This window comes from Hydractinia symbiolongicarpus, chromosome 5, assembly GCF_029227915.1.
Source record: "Hydractinia symbiolongicarpus strain clone_291-10 chromosome 5, HSymV2.1, whole genome shotgun sequence".
NCBI lineage: Eukaryota > Metazoa > Cnidaria > Hydrozoa > Anthoathecata > Hydractiniidae > Hydractinia > Hydractinia symbiolongicarpus.
This window is the reverse complement of record NC_079879.1, coordinates 21,559,911-21,572,652: the sequence shown is the minus strand read 5'-3', so window position 1 is coordinate 21,572,652 and position 12,742 is coordinate 21,559,911. Positions and strand designations below refer to the sequence as shown.

Genomic DNA, 12,742 nt, shown 5'->3' with positions numbered 1-12,742 from the left:
TTTGTACATTAACCTGTCAGTGAGCTGGAGGACAGGTTGAGCAAAAAAAAAAAAAACACAAATAAGAGGCTATTGGCAACAAGGTAAAGGTAACATAACAGCATCGTAAATGCTTTTCACTGTGTCGAACAATTCAGATCCCACGAACAAGAGGTATTGAGGCTGACACATGCGCTTCTTATTTAAAATTTTCTGTTCCTTTCAGGTCAGCTAAAGTGATTCTGTAAATTTAACCACTGTTTTTTTAAGGTCAGTTTGACTAAAAGTTAAATCTACCTTGGTCAACATGTATGTCTGTTACTTTACTTTGCAAGACATAACAAAAAAGGCACTATTTTGTGCATTGCGCACAAAGTTTTTTGGATAATGGGATGGCAGAGAGCATGGTGGTTGTGATCAAGAAAAGCTGATTACCAAAAAGGATCTGTGGATGAGTGCACACGTAATAATGAACATTTTTTACTTAAAAATATTTTCAAAGCTCGTCTAGTTTCATAAAAGGTATAGGTTTATTTTTGATATTTAATGAATGATTAAAGATAAAAATAGATCAGAATGTCATACTCCCACTGCGCAAATGTTTTTATCTGTGATGTACACCACCGATGTTGAAATCTTTTATCAATGTGGTGAAGAATTAACATCAGGAGATCTGTTCAATTATCAAGTTACAGCTTTTCAAATTTTTGCTCTCCAGATTTTAACATAGAGCATTCCCCGGTTCTCTAACAAAAATCTCCTGATAGTTGTCTCTAAGGAGTAATGGTCAAAACAATACATTAAAATCAAAGAAATTTAGCAGAATAATTTTTTGTGAAAAAGGATGTCGTAAATATGTCTGTTAACATACTCCTGTCAGGCACTAATAAAATCTCAGCTAGTATGACAGCTGTATAAAACTCCACTTCCCTGGGCCTGGATAGGGTTAAGAAAAAAAAGTGAAAAAATAGCTGTATTTTCAATCACTTTTAATATTTATTATCTTTTGCGAAGAATTACAGGTGAGTCAGAAAAAAGTATGATAATTTTTTTCTGTATATTTGTTATCCATTCTTGGTTCTCAGCTTTAGCATTTGCCTGTGGAAAATGCTATGTCAACATTACTGACTTACCAATTAAATATGCTGCAACTTTCTGTTATTAGTAAGAACCACCTTGTCTAACCAGAAAAGTTTTCAATGGCCATGTGTAAAACCTTCACCAATGGATGGGAGTTGATGAAATACATATAAGCCTTAATAAAGCATAAATTTCATCAAGTGTGTTTTTTTGCTTTCTTAATTGTTAATTTAGTTACATTATGTAGTGTTTGAGTTGTGAAAACTTGATAATTTCACGATAACATATGAAAGTATGTGTAGTTATAGTTAATTTATCCCCTTTACTAATATTAATTATGTTCCCTCCCTTCGCCTATAGAAGGAAAATTTCAGAACTTTGATTCCATTATGTAAACTGCACTTAATCTCTAGTTACAGAATAAACAAACATGTCTGACTACAGAGATAGTCGTGGCTCAAGAGATTTTGGTGCACCAAAACCATTTGACCCAAGACCACCTCTACCAACTAAAAGTATGATGGGGAGTCGAATTTATGTTGGAAAGCTTCCATCTGATATACGTGAAAGGGAAGTCGAGAAGATTTTTGGTAAATTCGGAAGAATAAAGGAAGTGGCTTTGAAAGGCAATTACTGTTTCATTGTGAGTGCTTATTAATATATCTCCTGATATATATCAGTAGGAGAATGTAATTGCAGCTGTGTAAGGTATTTTTCCTGCTTTTATCTGGAAAATGTTTTGCTAATGCAATTAATGATGTTGTTTAGCAATACGAAAGCTCACGGGGAGCAAAAGATGCTGTATATGAAATGAATGACAGAAATATTTTTGGAGACAGGTAAGGTTTATTTTTATTTATTAAAAGTAATACGTAGGATGGCGTCTTTGGGTCCTATGACTCTGCAGGGGTAAATTAACAAACTTTTGCAATGAAGGCGAACCCTTTACGGCACAATTCCAAGTCATTTTTTCATTTTTGCAGATTGCAAGTTGAGCATGCCAGAACTCCCAAAGAGTTTGGTTTTCGTGCTCGTGGCGGTGGGGGAGGTTATGGTGGCGGCTATGGTTATCGTGGAGGGTATGGCGCAAGGAGTAGTGGATATGGCAGCAGTTCAAGGTACTTATTATAATTTCTTCTTCCACATTTTTCATTATTACATGACATTTAATGTGCTTTATGATATGAGCAGGCAGTAAAGGAGAAAGAAATATTTTGTCACAAGAAATTACAAGCTATCTAGTACAGACATCATACAATTTTTGTTTGTCATTCAAAATGTTAGCATTTATTAGAGAAGACTAGGATTCATTCTTTCTTCACACTAAAAGTCGAATATGTAATTATTCAGCTCAAAAAGAATTTATTTTTATTGATAAAGCGAGCATAAAATTCGTACATTTTACAGGTACAAAACTGTGGCAATAAAAATATGAGCCCATGTTGTTGCGTTATTGATTTTCGCGACCAATATTAAAGCTGAGTTTACACAAACTAAAAATAATAAGGTATAATTTTCGCGGTTTTTTAATGTAAATTCTTTTAGGGGATGAGAAAATTTCCTATATATCACCTGTTGTTTTTCGTTGTTGGTATTATGGTAACTTTAAACGCTATTTCGAAAACTCCTGGAGCAAATAATAGTCAAAACCTATGCGTATCCCGAATTTACAAAAAGTTAATAAAATGCTCATTCTCAAGAGTCCATTGACGAAAGTTATTTTCCTTAATTTTGCGTTTTTTGTGAGGCGCGAATGTTTCTTCTTCAGTATGTTGTTTGATTAATTTTTTACAACGGCAATCTTTTCCCATTGTAATTTTCATGTACATGGTTGCTTTAATAATGCGTCGGCATTCGCGTCGGCAATTGCCGAATGTTGACTTGAATTAGATGCTTTTCTTTTATTAGTATATTTTTTCATAGGAGTTACGGTAGCCGACGATCTCCGCCTTTGAGAAGTGATTACAAACTAAGTGTTACAAATTTGTCAACTCGATGCGATAGTCACGTGCGTAAATACTATTTCTTGTATTGATGGGATTTTTTATTCAATTGTTTTTGTCTTTTCTTAAAAACTGAAGCTTTAAAGCTTAAACGGGAAATTATCGTAACTTTGGTCTGTTTATAAATTACGTATCTTTCTTTACAGCTCGTAGTTTAACTAAGCGAAAATGTCTGTCGATACTTGCGATCGAACAAGACGGTCTCGATTTGCGAATATACACCATTCGTATGGTAATGTCGAAAAAATCGATCGAATTGTTGCAGTCCGATCGACTTGTCGAGTATTATCCGCGATGTCGATTGAATTTCGATTTCGAGAAAAAGATGTTTGTTTCGATTTCCAAAAAAGTCCAATTTATAAAAATTGATGTTTAACCTTGTCGAACGGCTTGAGGGTTTGGGTATTGTCGCATTTGCTTCCCCGAAAATATATACGTCGATTGTATTCGCGTATGATGAGATGACCGAAAGAAGACGCGTAAATTATTTAGATTGTTCATCGCAAGGTCAGGTAAGTGAACCGTGGGAGCAACCAAAAAACATATGTACATTTCACGTGAAAGTAAAAAATCTAGCAAAAGATTTTTTGTTACGTCTAGTTAGAAACTCCCACTACAAGAAAAATTACGCATAACTTTGTAATTTATAAGTTGTTTAAAACACCGAACAGCCTCTCCCTTTGATTCTATGGTGTTTCTTTGTTCTAGGATCTTAAAGCTGTGATGGAAAAGGCTGGTGAAGTATTTTACTCTGATGCACACCGAAAAAGAGTTGGAGAGGGGTAAGTTAATTCTGTTGCGGTTAATTGTATCCAATCAGAAATTACAACGAATACTTTTGTGTGTTTCTTGTATCCTAACTCATCAAAGCCGCTTAGCCAGAATATGCATGTATTTTTTCATTAAGGATTGTCGAGTTTGCATCCAGGAAAGACATGGAACGAGCATTAAAAAAGTTAGATGGACTAGAAATCAATGGCAAGCCAATAAAGTTAGAAATTGTAAGTTGATGCAGTGAATATACATTTTTGTTGGTGTTAATGCTGTTGTTGTTGTTGTTTTCTTGTTGTTGTTTGAGTTGTTGTTATTTGACTTGTTGTTGTTGTTGATGATGATGATGTAATAGTAAATATATATTGTTGTTGTTGTTTTTGTTGTTGTTGTCGTTGTTTTTATTTAACTTGTGTTTTTAGGAGGAATCACGCAGATCTCGTCGAAGCCGTTCCCGTTCAGATTCAAGATCAAGGTCGCGTTCACGCTCAGATTCCAGAACACCTGAAAGGTACTTCCCTAAAGATCATACAATTCGCAACTAAAATTTCAAATGTAATCTTTTAAACTTACTGTAGTCGAAGAAACTTTCACAAACTAATATTAAATTTATAAAAAAATTCAATTGGCAAGCGCTTATCGCATTAATTCTTATTGCCTATTGATTCTTCGTAGTTTAAAAGTTTATCTTACGAAGATTTTCACACTCACAAAAGGGTCTAAACTGGTTGCGTGTCTGGTCCTGTAACGTTTTTCTTGCTCGCTGTTTAGAAAACGTCGGCGCCGCTCAGCTTCTAAATCAGGCTCAGACGAAGGTTCTGATGACGAACGATCAAAAAAAGATGAAAAAAGCGACGACGAGGAGTTCGAAGAAGCCGAACGAAGTGTCAAACAGAAAAAAGAACGTCGTCGTAAAGAAGCTGGTGGAGACGGCGGCTCTGATTCTGAATCTGACGGTGAAGCTGAAGGTAATGACGACGCTTCAAAAAGTCACAAGAGTGATGATGTCGCTATGGAAACAGATGCTGCAAAGAAGCAAGACGGTGATAAAAAACTGGAGGAGGATGACGAAGATGTGGAAGAAGTTGAAGAAATTGTCGAAGAGGTTATTGAAGAAGAAGTTGAGGTGGATGAGGACGAATCTCAAGATGGCGAACCTGTAGAAAATAATTCGAGCGTCGAACAAAAAGAAGAGACAAGTGAGAAAAAGCAAGTCGACGAAAATATAGAAAAAGATCAAGCGGAGGAAGAAAATCAAGATGATGATGAAGAAGGTGATGAAGAAGAACACAATGCAACTGAAAAACGCGCTCGAGCAAAGAGAACACCGCCAACACGGACAACTCGCCGTAGCAGTAGGCGTAGTGCTGGGAAAGCTTCTCCGACGCAAAATGGCGACGAAGAAGCGGAAGACGAATAAGCCCGGCAGAGTCATGTTTGTACATAATTGTAAATGTTTAAGTGGGACAATTTAAACTTTGCATTACCCCATTTCAGTGACAGTATTAAAGTAGCGTTAAGAAGCTAACGTTTTTCATAACAAGTTTTTTGGATCATTAAGTTTGCATGCAGTTTGTGTCTGATATTACCTGATTAAGTATAAAAGAAACCGAATACAGATTTTTGTCTGAGTAATGCCACTGCACACAGAAGATATAATTCAACTTTTAAAAGAAATAACGATTTTGTATGTTTTAACTATGGTGAAAATAATAACTTTCAAACAAACTTAATGTGATTTTTGAAATCCTCACCTGAAACTTTATGTGAAATCTTCAGATTCATACAAAGAAGAAACATTGATTGACCTCTGACCAATGATTATTAGTGCAAGTGCACAAATTAAAAACATTAATACACCACAACAGCATTTTCACATGTCGGAAAGTTAAAAAACTCACCGATTCAATAATGTTGAATATGATCTTAAAGTCAAAATATCAAAATTCTAAATTTTTAAAAAAAACATGTAATTCGGCAAACGTGTATTACAAGCCAGTGCACGAATCCATGAATTCGCCTGTCCTTTTTATTGTATTTGTCATGTGTTCTCTTGTCTGTGTTCCTGTCTGTGTTCTTGTATGTGTTCCGTCTGTGTGTTGGGGATAAAAAGACAACGCCTATTATTAGCATGTTAATAAATTTCATACTTTGCATTCAAACTCGCAATTTTATAAAGTTAACAAAGAATATCTGATAAATTTGCTTTTAATGGCAAAATTCTTGGGTTTTTTAAGGAATCTGTTTAAAAGTGTTGCAGTATATGTATCCATGACTTAAGCTTTTGTAACTATTTTATTGTGTGCTTTCTTGCTAACCATTTCATCTTAACTATAAAAAATAATTATAATAATTATCTAGACAATTTTAACGATGGTTACCTCATTTTGCGTTTATTAATTTAGTGTAATATTATAAATATAAATTTTCACGACATTTTCAATTCACGGACGTTCAGTTTTGAAAATTTTCGTGGAAATTTAACGCCGCGGATTTTCGTGAAAAAAACAAGGTAAAAATCACGCAAAGCTTAGATTCCATTTTATCGTGCGCAACTGGTGTAAAAGCCTCTACAAACATTTGTTGTCGTGTCACTTTGTTGTATAACACTTGTTTCCAAAAAACTTGAGTTGTACAGATGTTACTCAACGATTTTTACGTTTATGAAAACCGACCTCAGCTCTTCTTATCTTGAAGAAATTTTAAGATGTGATAAGTTATTATACATAGTTATACCCTAGTGTTTGGTAGTGCAAAGTATTTTCTCTGTAATCTGCGTGTAAGCTCTTCCTGAAGGGCTAATCCGCAATTTTATGGAATATTTTATGGAATGTTTTTTTATGTTGTTGTTCCGAGAATGTTATAAACAGGAAAAGCTCTTGAGACGAGGTGTTGATGTCTAATCTTTATTACCTTTAAACTGGTAGTAGCGAAGCCAGGAATTTGAAATTTTGAATGACCACTCTTATTATGCATACAAAACTTTTGGTCACCCTCGTCCCCAGAGTCTCTTTACCCTTGAACCGTTATTACAGCAACCAACAATGCATTAAATACAAATTATTAAAAAAGGCAAAATTAAGGACTCCAGAAATAAAGATTGTTATTTAATCGCACACGTATTTACTTGTTTGTTTGTTTGTTTGTTTGTTTGTTTGTTTGTTTGTTTGTTTGTTTGTTTATTTATGTATTTATTTATTTATTTATTTATTTATTTATTTATTTATTTATTTATTTATTTATTTATGTATTTATTTATTTTATCTTTTAAAAAATAATGTCACATAGGGTGTTGTGTGAAAAAACAATACATGCATGTAATTAAATGCCCATTTAAACATTGCAAATCTATAAAACATTCATTAGAGATAAAACATATCAAAAGCCATGTGTTCTAAAATGACTCACAAATTATGTACGCCGGCTGTTTGTTTTGTGGCTCATACAACATTTTAAATTTCAAGTAATAACAGATCGAATTTAAATGTAATTACGATGGGTTAAAATAACTTTTTTTACACCAAAATAAAAATAAATTGGCAAGAAAAGCAACCTCTTCAGATTTGTCATACGGACAGCGGAACCTGAAGAGCCCCAAGGACAGAGTTGTAAAGATAAAGAAGACTGGGGAGAGTCAATTACTCGCAGGTAGGGTTGATTGTGAAAGAAAATGTTTACTCATTTCTGTGATTTTGGCCTTGCTGGGGAGTTTTTGACGGGGGTTAACCAGTGTGGTTAACAACTGACAAAACGGAACCAAAACAATTTCACAGCCAATTAAAAAAAAAATTTATCTTGTCTTATTTCTCTGAAGGTTAATCTGAATTAGCTAGAAAAGGTCAATAAAAAAGTTGAAAAAATTCTTTTGTTGAGGAAGCGTACAAAATTTTGTGACTTTTTACTACACTTATATTGCGAAAATGATTAAGGTATTTCACAAATAACTTTAAATGTTTTAGACTGTTCATATTATAGGTAGAATTTAAATATTTCATGGTAGGGCTCATTTTTTGACTAAAAAAATAAATTAGCAGGATGTCCTGTTCGGTCAAACTATAAGCATAACTTGCTAACATTTTCTTTCATTAGCCTAGTGATAAATTTTAAACTCGTCTAAGAAAAACCATGTTTGTTTCGCTATTTCGTATTCAGGTTTGTTGGCAAATTTCCACGGCACAAATCGTGTAAATGCGACGTGAATACAATACCAGGTTTGCACCAGGGTTACGTCCGACTGGAATGTATGAACCTTAAATTATAAATTCATTACTACACCACTGTACTAGAATGAGGTTCGAAGAGACTTCAAGCCTGTCTACCCTTATTGTCTTGGTGGCCCTGTGGTAGAGCGTTCGCTTCCAGTGTGGAATAATATCGTGGCAACCATCCCTAGGTTCTTGTAGCCCCTAGTGGTCAACAATTTTCTCAATTTTTAAGAATGCCCTGGAAACGAGGTTGATGACGTGGTTCAATCGTCGGCAAGTTATGCCAGAGACTATAGAAAAGTAAATCTATTACTTCTGCTTTGCGTTGAGCTTGAGAATAGGAATGATATCTCAGGAGGTTGTCTGGTTACACGTCTTTTGTAACACAAATAGGAGCTTTAAATGCAATATAACTCTCTTCGCAGGACCCTCATTGATAAGAGTATCATTAGGAACTAAAGAAGCTATCCTGGGTAAATTGCAGTTTATGTGAAAATAGGTCTCACCCTTTTCAAGGTGGAAAATGATATTCCTAATTTTTGGAATTTGTAGTATGTCACATTTGACTAAACTTATTGAGACAAAATCATCATCATCATCTAACAAAGTTTTAACACACCACAAAATGTTATTTTTTAAATTTTCATACATGCATGAAAAACTAACAGTTGGTATTTTAAACGTTACTACGGCGAGCCATTGTCGATGAACTCTGATGATTAGTATATAATTTCATACACTAGAGCGAATAAAAATATTGAGGTAGCTAGAAATGTTTGCATTGGTAATGCTAAAAACAACAAGACACTCGTCCCTCTAAATTTAAAATCTATTGAATTACATGCTTCTTTTGTCAGAACACGAGCCTTACAGATTTCGCCGAAAAATAATAATATGATGAGAAGAGCTTCAGAATCAAACCTTTTTCAAAACATAGACCAACCAAAGTCCTAATTTTGCCATAATATAAGAACAATACAGGATGCGAATTTTTCGTTTTTGCTTGTGGCCGCTTCTTTTTTAACCAACAACAAAATATGCGAAATATTAATAAAGGCTTGATTCTTACCAATATAAAACTATTTTTATAAATATCTTTATTTTTCTTTTATAAACACATATATTTTGTGAAAATATAATAAAAGAATTCATAATTTTCGTTCGTACTTTAAAAGAAAAATAAGAACAAATCGACCTTAAAAAGGCTTGATAAAAAGAACAGATAGCTTCAGGTCAGATTTTATGTGTCGTGTTTATATTTCTATAATAGTTTTTAGCGCCTCCGCACTGTTAATGTGTAGAGAGAATCTTTCAGTGTGAGGTGGGTAACATGACGTATATTTGCACATGTTTTTATGAATGAGGATTTTTGATTTAAATGATTCCTAAAATATCTCCATCCTGAACTTTAAATAATTCTTAAAGTAATTGTTAGGTGATTGTTGAAAAATCGACCAATACTTTATTCTAAATTTGTTAAAAAATGTGAAAAAGGCTAATAACCAATAAAAAATATATATAATATATATAATAATATATTATATAAGCATTAGATTACCCAGTCTAATATTACAACTCAAATATATTTTAATTTTTTTATCGGTCGACGTCATTGCTTTGCACTTTTTTTATATCCATATTACGCACTTCTAATAATTATCAAATTAATAAAAATGAATACAACCTATTTAATCCTTCCGTTAAAATATTGGAGGGGATAGGAAATAATACACATGGCTCTTGTGGCGTCATACGTACAGTTGTAGGTGGTATTTCCCCGCCACCAAATATTACACAAAGTTGCAATCCCATAAAACCAGGTTGTGTAAGTTTCCAATTTCTTTCCTAGCGCCTGTTGTCCCGATTTAAAAACAGAACCGGTTATTAAGTTTTGTTATTTTGTTTATTTATTTATTTATTTATTTAATTATTTATTGTTTACGTTTGATTTGTTTGTTTTATTTGTTAATTATTTTGCTTATTTAGGATGGTGGAGCTAAAACATACACTTTCCATTTTAGTGACAGTATAAAATAAAAGCTCAAAAGTTCAGGCCTAACACTAGTAAAAGTTGATCATTCATTCATTTTTTTCTACTTTTTTTCTTTAGCAGCAAAACAAAGAATTTTATACATAAAGGTACCGACATAAGATAACAGTTCTCTCACAGTTTGAATGAGCAAGACACCTGTCAGAAAAGAACTTTAGCCATGATTTCAAAGGTAACATGCATGCTTGAGGTACAAAAAAAGAAAGTTAAAAACCCACTCATCCATTTCAGGATTATTATGATAGACAGGGGGTGGTTTTGATTTTTTATATACAAAAGTATATAACACACGACTTTTATTCTTCATTTAAAATATCAGGATCCGTTTAATTTAAATTTTATACGTGTTCATTATTTATAAATATATTTATTATTATTATTAATTTTTTTTACTTAGAGATTTTTATTTTATTTTACCCCCGGATATCATTACAGGCATACCCCTTTAAATGTTCTTCGAAATTAAATGGACACAAATTTGCATGCCAATTAATAAGTTGTTGTATTATATATGTTGCTAATAATTTTACCCATTTGAGATGAGGTATTATTGACGTGAATGCTAATATAATTTTTGTTTTCTAAGCATATAAACACACTATACTTGAAAAAACCGACAGAAAGAAAGTATATGTTTGTGTATCGCTTTTTGAAAGACACGTTGTTCACGATCTCGAGATGCAATGTTTATCTTTTTATTTAGCTTTATGTACAAATATAATTAAAAATAAAATAATAATAAAGATAAAATATTAATACAGCTCGTGTTAATTGTGGGTCACTTCATGTCGTGATAAAAGAATTGGAGAGATATTTACTACAAGTCGAAAAAAGTTGAGAAAAGTTTTATAATTATTTTTGCAGCATGGCGATTGCTTCTGGTTTAACTTGTGTAGATTATTTAACGAAGATATTTTACACCCAGAGTTTGCAAGATGACATTCGATACAGTCCTACGTTCGAAGAATTTTTGCATTGTAGTTATAAACCAACTTTTTCGTATAGAACAAATCTTGATAACTGGTCAAAGCCATCATTCGACTCATTAAATTTTTCACAGAATATTACTTTCTCGTATAAAAATAACAAGAATAAACCGAAAGACTGCTCGGAATTTTGGAACAAATCTCAAACGCAAGAGAAAAATATTATTAAATTCCAAAACGTTTTCCGCTCATATAACAACAGCGGGGAAAATAATGTCAATGATTTTCTTTCCCCTGATCATTGTGCCGAAAACTTGAGCTTTGAAGATGTTGAAAACACAGAAGAGAATAGAGAAGTTGAGGAGATTTTGAATCATTCAGATGGACCTAGAGTCACGAATAATGTTCCCCACTGCTTTCCAGGCAACGACAGTGAGGAAGCTGATATAAGTGATAGTGAAACAGAATTGTCGCTAATTCACGCTTGCGTCGTTGAGAGAGAACACAGCCAGCGCTTAAAAAATAATACAAGAAAAAGATCCTCCGCTGAATTTTTAAACCCATGCGAAAAAAACGACAATTTTTTCAGAATAAAACGACCCTGCATTAGTATGAAAAAGATGCGTAATTCGCTTCAGAAGTGTTCAGTTAAGAAAGAAAAACTTTTTGTTCCTATAACCATACCTCGGGCTACTGTACATCAAAATATTAAACAATAATTTTTTTTAAATTTTTTTTTGTATATTTTTTGTCCAAAGTAATATTATGTTATGTATATATTCAATGTTTTGTTAAAAATTTTCTTTCTTTGCAAAGTTTGTTTACATATGGATAAGGTCAATTATTTTTACGACCTAAACCAATTCACTTGATATAAAGATATTAATAGCTCTTCTAATTTTCCTCTCTTATCTGCAAATCCTGGTTTCCAAGTCACTGGTAAAATTATCTCGTCATTTACCGTCTTTGTGCAGTAGTGTGTTAGTAGAACGTGAGAACCAGGTGTGTGGATTTTTTCTCACTAATTTCCCAAATAGGCTGATTAAAATACCCCAATGGAGTTGAAAGGTGTTTTCTCTGTGTGTGTCTCTTGTAGCACAATGGGAAACAGTTCTAGTGCTTATATTTGAAAAAAAAATGTTAGAAAAGATTGATCGACTATATTATATATATTTTTATTATATTGTATAACAAACATTGTATCGATTCCCCGTCCAAATTTGGAATAATATTTTTACATTATGTAAATTATGGAGTGTCCGTTATGTATATATTATTTAAAATAGAAACATATTTATACAACTGACAAATTTCCCTTGTGATTTGCGCGGGAATATATCATAACAAAGTTATTCGAGCGTTTGATATGTGTATAAAGTAAGGAACAATAGTGCGGGAACTAATTTATAACATTGTTTGCCTTAAAAGCTTTTTCAGCCCCCAGGAGGGAGAGAGGGTGGCAAACTTAAATGCTGGCTCTTTCTAATTAACAATACCGTTCTTTTTATTCATTAAAAAGATTTTCCGTTTTTATTTAGCTGGATTTCCTGCTAGAGCGCTTAAAGCTGGTGAATTCAAATTATGAAAACCAGCTCAAACATTGCCAGATATTCCTCTAGATCAATAATAATCCTCTAATCTCTATAAAGGAACTATTATTGTTTGGAAATTTGAACTCTGAATAACGTCTGACGCACTGATCGTTTTGTTGCTGTTGTTGTTGTTGTT

General features: G+C 33.0%; 1 protein-coding gene across 1 annotated transcript; it reads left to right on the top strand.

Annotated features, from left to right (window-relative positions):
• Positions 1-1,442: 1,442 nt before the first annotated feature.
• Positions 1,443-5,561, top strand: LOC130645327 (serine/arginine-rich splicing factor 5-like). The gene is made up of 8 exons (XM_057451291.1): positions 1,443-1,702; positions 1,828-1,898; positions 2,043-2,177; positions 2,983-3,067; positions 3,771-3,844; positions 3,970-4,063; positions 4,256-4,344; positions 4,605-5,561. Exons 1-8 carry the CDS (start codon positions 1,490-1,492, stop codon positions 5,251-5,253), a joined length of 1,410 nt encoding a protein of 469 aa, XP_057307274.1. The 5' UTR covers positions 1,443-1,489; the 3' UTR covers positions 5,254-5,561.
• Positions 5,562-12,742: the final 7,181 nt, after the last annotated feature.

Coding starts and splice junctions, on each gene's coding strand:
- LOC130645327 (XM_057451291.1), top strand. CDS start 1,490: ATGTCTGACTACAGAGATAGTCGTGGCTCAAGAGATTTTGGTGCACCA. Junction 1,703..1,827: donor AAGGCAATTACTGTTTCATT/GTGAGTGCTTAT, acceptor GATGTTGTTTAG/CAATACGAAAGCTCACGGGG. Junction 3,845..3,969: donor CGAAAAAGAGTTGGAGAGGG/GTAAGTTAATTC, acceptor TTTTTCATTAAG/GATTGTCGAGTTTGCATCCA.